This window comes from Athene noctua, chromosome 31 (assembly GCF_965140245.1).
Source record: "Athene noctua chromosome 31, bAthNoc1.hap1.1, whole genome shotgun sequence".
NCBI classification, from domain to species: domain Eukaryota; kingdom Metazoa; phylum Chordata; class Aves; order Strigiformes; family Strigidae; genus Athene; species Athene noctua.
Window position 1 is genome coordinate 487,094 of NC_134067.1, and position 11,930 is coordinate 499,023.

At 70.7% G+C, this 11,930-nt stretch overlaps 1 protein-coding gene across 1 annotated transcript; it reads left to right on the forward strand.

Moving 5' to 3' along the window:
• The first annotated feature begins 1,922 nt into the window (after positions 1 to 1,922).
• On the forward strand, positions 1,923 to 6,896 carry LOC141972067 (interleukin-11-like). Its single transcript, XM_074929830.1, has 5 exons — positions 1,923 to 1,929; positions 3,355 to 3,536; positions 4,294 to 4,380; positions 5,666 to 5,824; positions 6,747 to 6,896. The coding sequence occupies exons 1-5, from the start codon at positions 1,923 to 1,925 to the stop codon at positions 6,894 to 6,896; spliced, it is 585 nt and encodes a 194-aa protein (XP_074785931.1).
• Positions 6,897 to 11,930: the final 5,034 nt, after the last annotated feature.

Below are 11,930 nucleotides of genomic sequence, written 5' to 3' on the forward strand. Positions count from 1 at the left end.
AGGAGCCGTGGCTATGGAGCAGGGTTCCGTGGCTATGGGGCAGAGGCCATGGCTATGGGTCAGGGTATGTGGCTATGGGGCAGGGTTCTGTGGCTGTGGAGCAGGGGATGTGGCTATGGGGCAGGGTTCTGTGGCTGTGGAGCAGGGGATGTGGCTATGGGGCAGGGTTTCATGGCTATGGGGCAGGAGCCGTGGCTGTGGGGCAGGGTTCCATGGCTATGGGGCAGGGGACGTGGCTATGGGGCAGAGGCCGTGGCTATGGGGCAGGAGCCGTGGCTATGGGGCAGGAGGTGGCTGCGGGGGGCCGGGGGGGGGCTCTGCGGCTGCCCCGGGGTTTCCGCTGCTGCCGGCGCTGACGTCATTGGGGCCCCCCCCGCGCCCCCCCCTCCCCGCAGCCGTCCCGGCGTTACCCAACGTGGGGGGGGGACACACGGGGGGGGGTGTGACACCCCCCCAACCCCCCCGGCCCCCCCCGGCCCCCCCCCAGCCCCTCAGGTACCATCAGCGCCCCCCCGTGGGTGCAGGGGGGGGGGGGGTGTGGGCCCCCCCGCAGGACACCCCGTCAGTGACCCCCCCCCACGCGGGACGTGTCCCCGCACCCCCCCCAGCCCCACGGGGGGGTCCCCGCCGCTGACGCGCGTGGCGCGGCCCGGGGGGGGCGGTGAGACATCGAGGGGGGGGGGGGGGGGGGGCTGCGGCCCGGGGGGGGCTGAGTCAGCGCCGGGACTTGGGGGGCGCGGGGGGGGGGGGGATCCCCATTTCCACGCGTGGAGATGGCGCCGGGGGGGGAAAAGGGGAAGGGGGGGGCCGGTGCCCCGGGGGGGGGCGCGGGGCGGGATGGGGCCGGAGTGGGCCCGATCCTGGCGTGGGCCCGATCCCGGCGTGGGACCGAGCCCTCCATGGGGCCCGATCCCCGCGTGTCCCCGATCCCCCCGTGGGCCCGATCCTTCCGTGGGGCCCGATCCTGTCGTGTCCCCGATCCCCGCGTGGGCCCGATCCCGTCTCCACCCCCCCCCGCCTCTGGCCGCCCCCCGGGGCACATCCCAGCCCCCGGCGCCAGCTCTGGACCCGCGCGTGGGTCCCGATCCCGCACCTTCACCAACCGACACCCCCCCCGCCCCCCCCACCCCACGCAGGACCCATCCCCGCCCCTCCCCACCCCGCGGGGGCCACTCGGGGGCCGCTCCCGCCGTCGGGGCAGAGCCGGGGGGGTAGGGGGGGGGGGGGGCCGGTCCCTCCGCTCCCTCCCCCGGTGCGACCCGACGGGACCGAGCCCGGTGCGTGGGGCGCGCGTTCCGCGAGGGCGGGGCGGACACGGGGAGGGTGCGTGCGTGCCGGGGGGGGGGGGTCTGACCGGCCGCCCCCCGCGCCGTGTCCGCCGTGGGGGGTTTCTCTCCCCCCCGGTGCGTTGCTGAATGGAAAAGCCGTGACTCAGGCGTGTGTCATCGCCGCCGCCGGGGTATAAAGGGGGGGCGGGCGCGGAACCGGGGCGTCACGCGGGGACACGGGGAGACACGAGCGGCCGCTCCCACGCGGGGTCCCGGGGGCGCCGCCACGGCTCGTGTCGTCGGTGTGTGCGGGTGTGAAGCGCCCTGGGGGGGGGGGGGGGGTGTGTGTGTGTGTCACGGCCGGGGGTAAACGGGAGCGGGGTCACCCACCCGCGAGAGCGGCCGTGACACCGCGGGGGGGGGGGGGGGGGTGTCTGTGTGTGTGTGTTGGGGTGACGCGGGGGGGGGGTGTCACCGCGTGGCTGCCCCAGACGTGAGAGCGGGGGTGTGAGTGTGTGACACGCGTGTCCCCACGCACGCTCTGTGTGTGTGTGTGTGTGTGTGTGTGTGTGTGCGCGCCCCCCCCCCCCCACAACACACGCACCCCCACACACCCCCCGTGGGGACCCCCGGGAAGGACCCGCCCGCCCCGTCATGACAAGTAAGTGTCGCCTCGACGCGGGGAGGGGGGGGGGTTGGAGGGGGGGGGTGACACGCGTGGAGAAATAAGGGGGGGACACACACACACACAAGGGACACACCCCCCCCCCGCAGCGCCGCGGCAGGGCGGGGTGGGTGCCGCTTCCCCCCCCCCCCCCCCCCAACGACCCCGAGGAGTGGGGAAATTTTGGAGGGGTGGATGGCGGGGGGGGGTGTGTGTTTTGTCGCGGGTGGATTACACGCAGACAGACAACCCCCCCCCCGCAAAAAAAAAAAAAAAAATAAAACCCGCCCCACGGCCGCGGCGGGACCGGGCGCGTCCATCCCCGTGGCCTCGGGGCGCGGGCAGCTGCCGCCGCGCCTCAAACCGCAAAAACGGCCCCGGCGCACCTGCCCGCCCGCGGGGGCCGCGCCTCCGTGGAGGGGGGGGGCCACGGGGGTGTTTTTTTTTGTGTGTGTGTCACGGCGGGGGGGGGGGACACGCGTGGGGCCGCGCGATGCGGCGCGAAGGAAAAGTCGGACGGGAAAAAGCGGCGGGGATGGACAAAAAGAAAAAAGGGGGGGGGGGGGTGTTTGGATACCCCGCATGGACACGCGGGGAGGGGGGGGGGTGTAAATACCCCCCCCCCTCACACGCACACAGCCCCCCCTACACGTTTTCACACCCCACACCCCCCCCCCGGTGCGGGTGGGCCCCCCACTCGCGGGGGCTCCCCAGGTGCCGCCCGCCCCTGACTCACCCCGCATCAAACTTTCCAGCCGGGACCTCCCAGGATGGCGCCGCCGCCCCCCCCCCCCCCCGGCGCCCCCCCCCCCCGGTTCATTCCCCAGCTCCCGGAGTCCCGGGAACCCCCCAACCCCCCCCCCCGGGACCCCCCCGTATTTCGGAAAAAGCGGGAACCCCAAATTGTGGGATCATCGGCAATCGCCACCCCCCGGAGTCGCGGGATTTCTCGGTGCCGTGGGGGTGAAATTACCGGAGGGGGGGGGGGGGAACCCCCAAATTTAGGGACACCCCCACCCCCCCTTCACCCCCCCACCCGGACCCCGGAGCGACGGAATCCCCCAACTGCGGGAGTCGCGGGATCCGTCAGCCCCGGAGTCCCTCAATCCCCGGCTCCGGGAGTCGCGGGATCCCCCGTTCCCCCGAGCCCCGCGATCCCCGGGATGCTCCATCCCCGCGACCCCCCCACTCCCGGCATCCCCTCAATCCCCGCTCCGGGAGTCCCGGGATCCGTCAGTCCCGGGGTCCCTCAATCCCCGGCTCCGGGAGTCCCGGGATCCGTCAGTCCCGGGGTCCCTCAATCCCCGGCTCCGGGAGTCCCGGGATCCCGCAGCTCCGTGGATCCCCGGGAGGTTTTTGCGCTGCTCCCCCCCCGCTCCTTGCCGTCGGTGTCCCCCCCCCACGCGTGTCTCTGTCCCGCAGGCGCGCTGTGGCGGGCGCTGCTGGCGCTGCTGGGGCTGTGGCCGGGGCTGTGGCCGGGACCGTGCCCGGGGCTGGCGGCCGCCCCACGCCCGCGCCCCACGGACCCCCGCGCCGACCTCGACAGCGTCGTCAGCCTGGCCAAGGCCCTGCTCAGCGACACCAAGGCTTTCCTCGCGCTCCTCGTGGGTACCCCCGCGGCACCCCACGGCACCCCGCGGCTCCCTGCGGCACCCTGCGGCACCCTGCGGCACCCTGCGGCACCCTACTGCTCCCCACAGCTCCCCACGGCTCCCCACGGCTCCCCGCGGCTCCCCACGGCTCCCCACGGCTCCCCACGGCTCCCCACGGCACCCCACGGAACCCCACGGCTCCCCACGGCACCCTACTGCTCCCCACAGCTCCCCACGGCACCCCGCGGCTCCCTGCGGCACCCTGCGGCACCCTACTGCTCCCCACAGCACCCCGCGGCTCCCACGGCTCCCCACGGCTCCCCACGGCTCCCCGCGGCTCCCCGCGGCTCCCCACGGCACCCCACGGAACCCCACGGAACCCCACGGGCTCCCCACGGCACCCCACGGCTCCCCACGGCACCCCACGGCACCCCACAGCTCCCCGCGGCTCCCCACGGCTCCCCACGGAACCCACAGCTCCCCACGGCTCCCCACGGCTCCCCACGGAACCCCACAGCTCCCCACGGCTCCCCACGGAACCCCACGGAACCCCACAGCTCCCCACGGCTCCCCGCGGCACCCCACAGCACCCCACAGCACCCCACAGCACCCCACGGCACACCCCCCCCCCCCCCTCCTCCGCTTGGCAGCATCCCCCCACCCCCAGGCTCAGCCCCGCTCAGCCCCACAACCCTCCCCATTGCCCCCCCCGTCCCTCCACGCGTGTCGGGGGGGTCCCGCGTGGGCTGAACCCGCGTCTCGCCGGCAGAAGTCGCGGTTCCCGGCGGAGGGGGAGCACAAGCTGGACTCGTTGCCCGTCCTCTCCATGAGCGCCCTGGAACTGGCCAACATCCAGGTGGGGACACGGACACGGGTGGCGTGGCGAAGGGGGGCGGTTGGGGGGAGATTTTTTTTTGGGGTGCTGCGGTCGTTGGGGTGCTTGTGACAGTGGGGCGCCGTGGGTACAGGATCCCCGTGGGTGTGGGCGCAGCGTCCCCGTGGGTAGGAGGGTCCCCCGCGGCTGTGGGAGTGGGTTCCCCAATTCCCCCCCACCCCGTGGGGTTCCCCCCGAGCGTGGTGGTGGGTTCTCCGTGGGTCTGGCGGATTTGGGGTGTCCCCGTGGGTGTGAGGTCACCCGTGGCTGTGGGAGTGGGATCCCCGAGGGTTTGGGGTGTCCCTGGTGTTGTGGGACCTGGTTTCTCGTGGGTGTGGGGTGTCCCCGTGGGTGTGGGGTGTCCTCGTGGGTTTGGGGTGTCCCGTGGGTGTGGGGTGTCCTCGTGGGTGTGGGGTGTCCTCGTGGGTTTGGGTGTCCCCGTGGATGTGGGGTGTCCCCGTGGGTGTGGGGTGTCCTCGTGGGTTTGGGGTGTCCCCGTGGATGTGGGGTGTCCCCGTGGGTGTGGGGTGTCCCCGTGGGTGTGGGGTGTCCTCGTGGGTTTGGGGTGTCCCGTGGGTGTGGGGTGTCCCCGTGGGTGTGGGGTGTCCTCGTGGGTGTGGGGTGTCCCCGTGGATGTGGGGTGTCCCCGTGGGTTTGGGGTGTCCTCGTGGTCTTGGGGTGTCCCTGGGGGTACCAGAACAGGTTTCCCGTGGGTATGAGGTCACCCGCGGCTGTGGGAGTGGGTTCTGCGAGGGTTTGGGGTGTCCCCGCGGATTTGGGGTGTCCCCGTGGGTCTGAGATCTCCCGTGGCTGTGGGAATGGGATCCCCGAGGGTTTGGGGTGTCCCTGGTGTTGTGGGATCTGGTTCCCCCGTGAGTTTGGGGTGTCCCCGTGAGTTCGGGGTGTCCCCGTGGGTTTGGGGTGTCCCCGTGGGTCTGAGATCCCCCGTGGCAGTGGGACCTGGTTCCCCGCGGGTGTGGGGTGTCCCCTTGGGCTGGTTTGGGGTGTCCCGTTGGTTTGGGGTGTCCCCCTGAGTTTGGGGTGTCCCCGCGGGTTTGGGGTGTCCCCGCGGGCTGGTTTGGGGTTTTCCCGTTGGTTTGGGGTGTCCCCTTGGGTTTGGGGTGTCCCCGCGGGTGTGGGGCGTCCCCGCGGGTTCGGGGTGTCCCCTTGGGTTTGGGGTGTCCCCCTGAGTTCGGGGTGTCCCCGCGGGTTCGGGGTGTCCCCGCGGGTCCCCCCGGGCCGGGCGTGGCTCTAACGCGGGGCGCAGGCGGCGGCGGCGCTGGGGCGGCTGAGCGGGGACCTGCGCCGGTACCGGCGGCTCCTGGAGTGGCTGCGGCGGGCGGGGCCGGCGCTGCGGCCGCTGGAACCGGAGCTCGGGGCGCTGCAGGCGCGGCTCGACCGGCTGCTGCGGCGGCTCGACCACCTGGTAGGCGGGGCCTGCGGGACGGGGCGGGGCCTGCGGGCAGGGTGGGAGGAGCGCGGCGGCGGGAGGGAGCGCGGAGGGCGGGGTCTGGGGGAAGGGGCGGGGCTTGTGCGCAAACAGCCGGCGGAGGGGGCGGGGATGCCGCGAGAGGGCGGGGTCGGGATGAGGGGGCGGGGCTAGAACGCCGGGAGGGTCTGTGCTGAAGGGGCGTGGTCACGCGGTGAGGGGCGGGGCGTCGACACAAGGAGATGGTGTTGAGGGCGGGGTTTTGCTGAGAGGGCGTGGCTTATGCACAAGACTCCGCCTCTGAAAGAAGCGTGGCTTCTGCGATGAGGGGCGTGGTTTGGCTGAAGGGGCGGGGCTTATGCGCCAGAGGCGGGGCTTCAGCACAAGAAGAACGCACAGAGGAGGCGGGGACTGCACAGGGATGGGCGGGGTCTGGATGAAAGGGCGGAGCTTCCACATGAGACAATCCTGAAGGGGCGGGGCTTCCGCGACGGGGGCGGGGTCTCCGCTGGGGCTTCTGCACTAGGGGAGACTCTCTTAAATAGGCGGGACTTCCGCGCTGAGGGGCGTGGCCTGCTTTTCCGTGGGCGGGGCTTTCTCTCCCCCAGCACCTGCCCGAGCGGTTTAGGGCGGTGTTTTTTTGGGGTTTTTTTTTAGTTTTTTATTTTTTTTTCTCTGCGGGGCGAGCGCGCAGGGAACGGACCTCCCCCCCCCCTCCAAGACCATCTCTTCCCCTTAAAAACCACACCTTCACCTCGCGGGGTGGGCGTGTCCTCCACCAGAAAAAGGGCGTGTCTTCCCCTTCCCCCCTCTCCCTCAGCGCATCCTCACGCCCATCTCTACATCCCCCCCCCCCCCCCGTGTGTCTCTATGTGTGTGTCCCCCCCCCGTGTCCCCCCCCCCAGCTCTCCCGCCTCAGCCTGGCCGTCCCAGCGCCTCGCAGCCGCCGCTGCCCGCGCCCGGCTCGCCCTGGGCCGCCGTCCAGGCCGGCCACGCCATCTTCCACAGCCTCCACCTCTACCTGGACTGGGCCTCGCGCGCCCTCGTCCTCCTGCGCAACAAGCTGTGACGACGACCCCCCCCCGACCCCCCCCCTCTAATTTATTGTTATTTATTAGCGTTATCCTACTGCCCTCCTTATTTTATTGTTAATTATTATTATTATTATTATTATTATTATTAAATATTTACCCGCTCCGGGGACCCCCCGACGCTCAGGGACCTCCCCCCGCCGCGGGTTGCCGTTAATTTATTGACTCGGGCCCAGCTCGGCCCCTTTTTTTTAAATAAAAAAAAATAAAAAAAATTAAAAAAAAAAAAATTATTCCAAAAAAAATTATTCACTTGTTTTTGGGAAAAAAAAAAAACGATTAAAAAAAAAAAAATGAAGCTGGAAGGTGACGCAGCGTCTGTACGGGGAAAAGGGGGGGGGTGGAGGGAAGGGAGGGGGACAAAGTGGGGGGGGGGCAGGAGATTGGGGACAAGGGGGGGGGTGGAACTCGCTGCCCCCCCCCTCCCAACCCCACTGCACCCCAAGTCAATTGGGGGGGGGGGCACACACACACACACCCCCCCCCCGGGCGCTGTTGGGGGCAGAGATAATTTAAAAACCAGTGGAATTAACCCAAATCGTGTGATTTCTTGAGGGGGGGGGTGTCAGGTGGGGCCAGGACCCCCCCCCCCATCACAGCAGCTTTATTGAGACCCCATCATCTCCCCCCCCCCCCCCCCCCTCACATCTCGGGGAGGGGTCCCGATGCTGTGGACACTCCCCCCCCCCTTTTCTAACTACTACACCCCCCCCTTGAGGGTGGGGCCCCCCCCGGCACCGCTCGGGGTCAGCGGGGGGCTGGGGGGGGGAGTGTCAAGGTGGGGGGTCTGGGTGGGGGGGTCCTGGGAGGACCTGGGGGGGGTCTCCTCCTCAGGGGGAGCCTGGGGGGTTGTTTTCTCCTCAGGGGGGGCCTGGGGGGTCCCGGGGGGGGCGTTGAGGGCGGGGGGGGTCTGGGGGGGGGTGTCCCAGGGGAAGGTGACCCCCAGCCCGGCCACGCGCTCCCGGTAGACCCGGTCGAAGCGGTCGCTCTGCTCCGGCGTCAGGTGATTCTTCCAGTCCCCCGAGATCCCTGGGGGGGGGACACAGAGGGGACAGTGACCCCCCCCAGACCCCCCTGGGGCCCCCCCAACCCCTCCCGGGCCCCCCACTCACACAGTTGTGTGTCCCCCCCCCCCGCCCCGTTCCCAGTGCTCCCAGTTCCCCAGTGTCCCCCCATCCCACCCCCCTGTCCCGAGGTCCCCGCTGCCATCGCCACTGTCCCCCCCCGTCCCCCCCCTTGTGCAGGAAGGGGCTGATGTCCCCATCCCCCTGTCCCCAGGTCCCCATCCCTGTCCCCGTGTCCCCATTCTTTGTCCCCGTGTCCCCATCCCTGTCCCCATCCCCCTGTCCCCGTGTCCCCACCCCTGTGCAGGAAGTGGCTGTGCCACAGGCCGATGTCCCCAGGTCCTCATCCCCATGTGTCCCTGTCCCCATGTCCCCGTGTCCCCACCCTTGCGCAGGAAGGGGCTGTGCCATGTGCTAATGTCCCTGTCCCCATGCTGTGTCCCCAACGTTGTCCCCATGTCCTCATCCTGTGTCCCCGTCCCTGTCCCCATCCCCATGTCCCCATCCCTGTCCCCATGTCCCCGTGTCCCACCCTGAGCAGGAAGGGGCTGTGCCATGTCGCCATCCCTGTCCCCATGTCCTCATCCTTGTCCCCATCCCCGTGTCCCCGTGTCCCCACTCTTGAGCAGGAAGGGGCTGTGCCATGTCCCCATCCCTGTCCCCATGTCCCCATCCCTGTCCCCATGTCCCCGTGTCCCCACCCTTGCGCAGGAAGGGGCTGTGCCATGTCCCCATCCCTGTCCCCGTGTCCCCATGTCCCCACCCTTGCACAGGAAGGGGCTGTGCCATGTCCCCATCCCTGTCCCCGTGTCCCACCCTTGCGCAGGAAGGGGCCGCGCCGCAGGTCGAGGATGAAGAGGGGGGAGAGGCTGAAGTTGCTCATGCGGTTTGCGGCTCATGGCGGCGAAGGAGGCGTTGGCCACCACCGCGTCCAGCGCCGCCGCGCTCAGCGCCCGCCCCAGGAAGGCGCAGAGACGCTGCACGCTGCCACGCAGGTCCTGGGGGGACACGGGGGGACACCGAGGGGACACTGAGGGGAGGGGGACACTGGGGACATGGGGGGCAGAGACGCTGCCACGCAGGTCCTGGGGGGACACGGGGGGACACCGAGGGGACACTGAGGGGAGGGGGACACTGGGGACACGGGGTGACACTGGGGACACGGGGTGACACTGAGGGGAGGGGGACACTGGGGACATGGGGTGACACTGGGGACACAGGGTGACACTGGGGACACGGGGTGACACTGGGGACACGGGGGGCAGAGACGCTGCCAGGCAGGTCCTGGGGGGACACGGGGGACACTGAGGGGACACTGAGGGGAGGGGACACTGAGGACATGGGGTGACACTGGGTACACAGGGTGACACTGGGGACAGGGGGTGACACTGGGGACACGGGGTGACACTGGGGACACGGGGTGACACTGGGGACACGGGGGGCAGAGACGCTGCCAGGCAGGTCCTGGGGGGACAAGGGGGGACACCGAGGGGACACTGAGGGGAGGGGGACACTGGGGACATGGGGTGACACTGGGGACACGGGGTGACACTGGGGACACGGGGGGCAGAGACGCTGCCAGGCAGGTCCTGGGGGGACACGGGGGGACACCGAGGGGACACTGAGGGGAGGGGGACACTGAGGACATGGGGTGACACTGGGGACACGGGGTGACACCGGGGACACGGGGTGACACTGAGGGGAGGGGGACACTGGGGACATGGGGTGACACTGGGGACATGGGGTGACACCGGGGACACAGAGGGACACTGAGGGGAGGGGGACACTGGGGACATGGGTGACAGCGGGGACACGGGGTGACACTGGGGACACGGAGGGACACTGAGGGGAGGGGGACACTGGGGACACGGGGTGACACTGGGGACATGGGGGGCAGAGACGCTGCCAGGCAGGTCCTGGGGGGGACACGGGGGGACACCAAGGGGACACTGAGGGGAGGGGGACACTGGGGACACGGGGTGACACTGAGAGGAGGGGGGGACAGCAGGGACATGGGGTGACACTGGGGACATGGGGGGCAGAGACGCTGCCACGCAGGTCGTGGCGGGGACATGGGGGGGGACACCATGGGATGTGAGGACATGGGACACTGGGGGACACGGGGGGACACCAGGGACACACAGAGTGTGGGGGGCAGAGACGCTGCCACACGGGTCCTGGGGGGGACACGGGGGGACACTGAGGGGATGGGGGGGGGGACACTGGGCACATGGGGGGGACACCAGGGGCGTGGGGGACATGAGGGGACACTGGGGACATGTGGGGGGCAGAAACACTCCCTGCTGCCACGTGGGTCGGGTGGGGACACGCAGGGGGATACTGGGGTACAGGGGGACACGGGGGGGGACACGGGGGGGGACACGGGGGGGGACACGGGGGGGACACGGGGGGGGACACGGGGGGCCAGACCTGCTGCAGCTCCTCGTAGCTGATGCAGAAGAAGTTCTCGCGGCCGCGCAGCTGCAGCCACCCCCGGACGTGCTCGAACCAGGAGCCGAAGGGCACTGGGGGGGGGGACGGGGGGGACCGGGGGCTGGGACCGACCCCCCATAGTCCCCCCTACGGCCCCCCAACACTCCCCAGCCCCCCAACCCTCCATAGACCCCCCTCGTCCCCCACAGCCCCCCCCTAGGAACCCCTACAGCCCCTCAAACACCCCAAAGCCCCCCCCACACCCCCCGATCCCCCATAGCTCCCCCACAGCCCCCCCCAACACCCCAACCCCCCCCAAACCCCCTTAGTGCCCCCCCACACCCCCCCGATCCCCCACAGCCCCCCCACATCAACCCCTTAACACCCCCCCCCTCCCTCCCCCTTACAGCCCCACCGACGCCCCCCACCATCTCCCCTCCCCACAGAACCCCCCTCCACCACCCCCAAACCCCCCCCAACCCCCCCCAAACCCCTACAGCCCCCCAAACCCCCTTAGTGCCCCCCCCACCCCCCCGATCCCCCATAGCCCCCCCACAGCCCCCCCCACACCCCCCGATCCCCCATAGCCCCCCACAGCCCCCCCAAACCCCCCTAGTGCCCCCCCCACAGCCCCCCGATCCCCACACAGCCCCCCCCAACTCCCCCAAGTGCCCCCCCACACCCCTCCAACTCCCCCAGTGCCCCCCACACCCCCCCGATCCCCACAGCCCCCCCAAATCCCCCCACATCAACCCCTTAACACACACCCCCCCTGTCCCCCTTACAGCCCCACCGACACCCCCCACCATCTCCCCTCCCCACAGAACCCCCTCCACCACCCCCAAACCCCCCCAAACCCCCCCCAACCCCCCCTCGGAACCCCTACAGCCCCCCCAAACCCCCTTAGTGCCCCCCCACAGCCCCCCACATCAACCCCTTAACACACACACCCCCCCCCTCCCTCCCCCTTACAGCCCCACCGACACCCCCCACCATCTCCCCTCCCCACAGAACCCCCCTCCACCACCCCCAAACCCCCCCAAACCCCCCCAACCCCCCCTCGGAACCCCTACAGCCCCCCCAAACCCCCTTAGTGCCCCCCCACAGCCCCCCCCCATCAACCCCTTAACACACACCCCCCCCCCTCCCTCCCCTTACAGCCCCACCGACGCCCCCCACCATCTCCCCTCCCCACAGAACCCCCCTCCACCACCCCCAAACCCCCCCAAACCCCCCCAACCCCCCCTCGGAACCCCTACAGCCCCCCAAACCCCCTTAGTGCCCCCCCACAGCCCCCCCACATCAACCCCTTAACACACCCCCCCCCCTCCCTCCCCCTTACAGCCCCACCGACACCCCCCACCATCTCCCCTCCCCACAGAACCCCCCTCCACCACCCCCAAACCCCCCCAACCCCCCCTCGGAACCCCTACAGCCCCCCCCAACCCCCTTAGTGCCCCCCCACAGCCCCCCCACATCAACCCCTTAACACACCCCCCCCCCCTCCCTCCCCCT

Excerpts from the sequence above, each read along its gene's own strand:
- LOC141972067 (XM_074929830.1), top strand. Across the intron at positions 3,537-4,293 it reads AGGCTTTCCTCGCGCTCCTC|AAGTCGCGGTTCCCGGCGGA; the intron begins GTGGGTACCCCC and ends TCTCGCCGGCAG. Across the intron at positions 4,381-5,665 it reads TGGAACTGGCCAACATCCAG|GCGGCGGCGGCGCTGGGGCG; the intron begins GTGGGGACACGG and ends CGCGGGGCGCAG.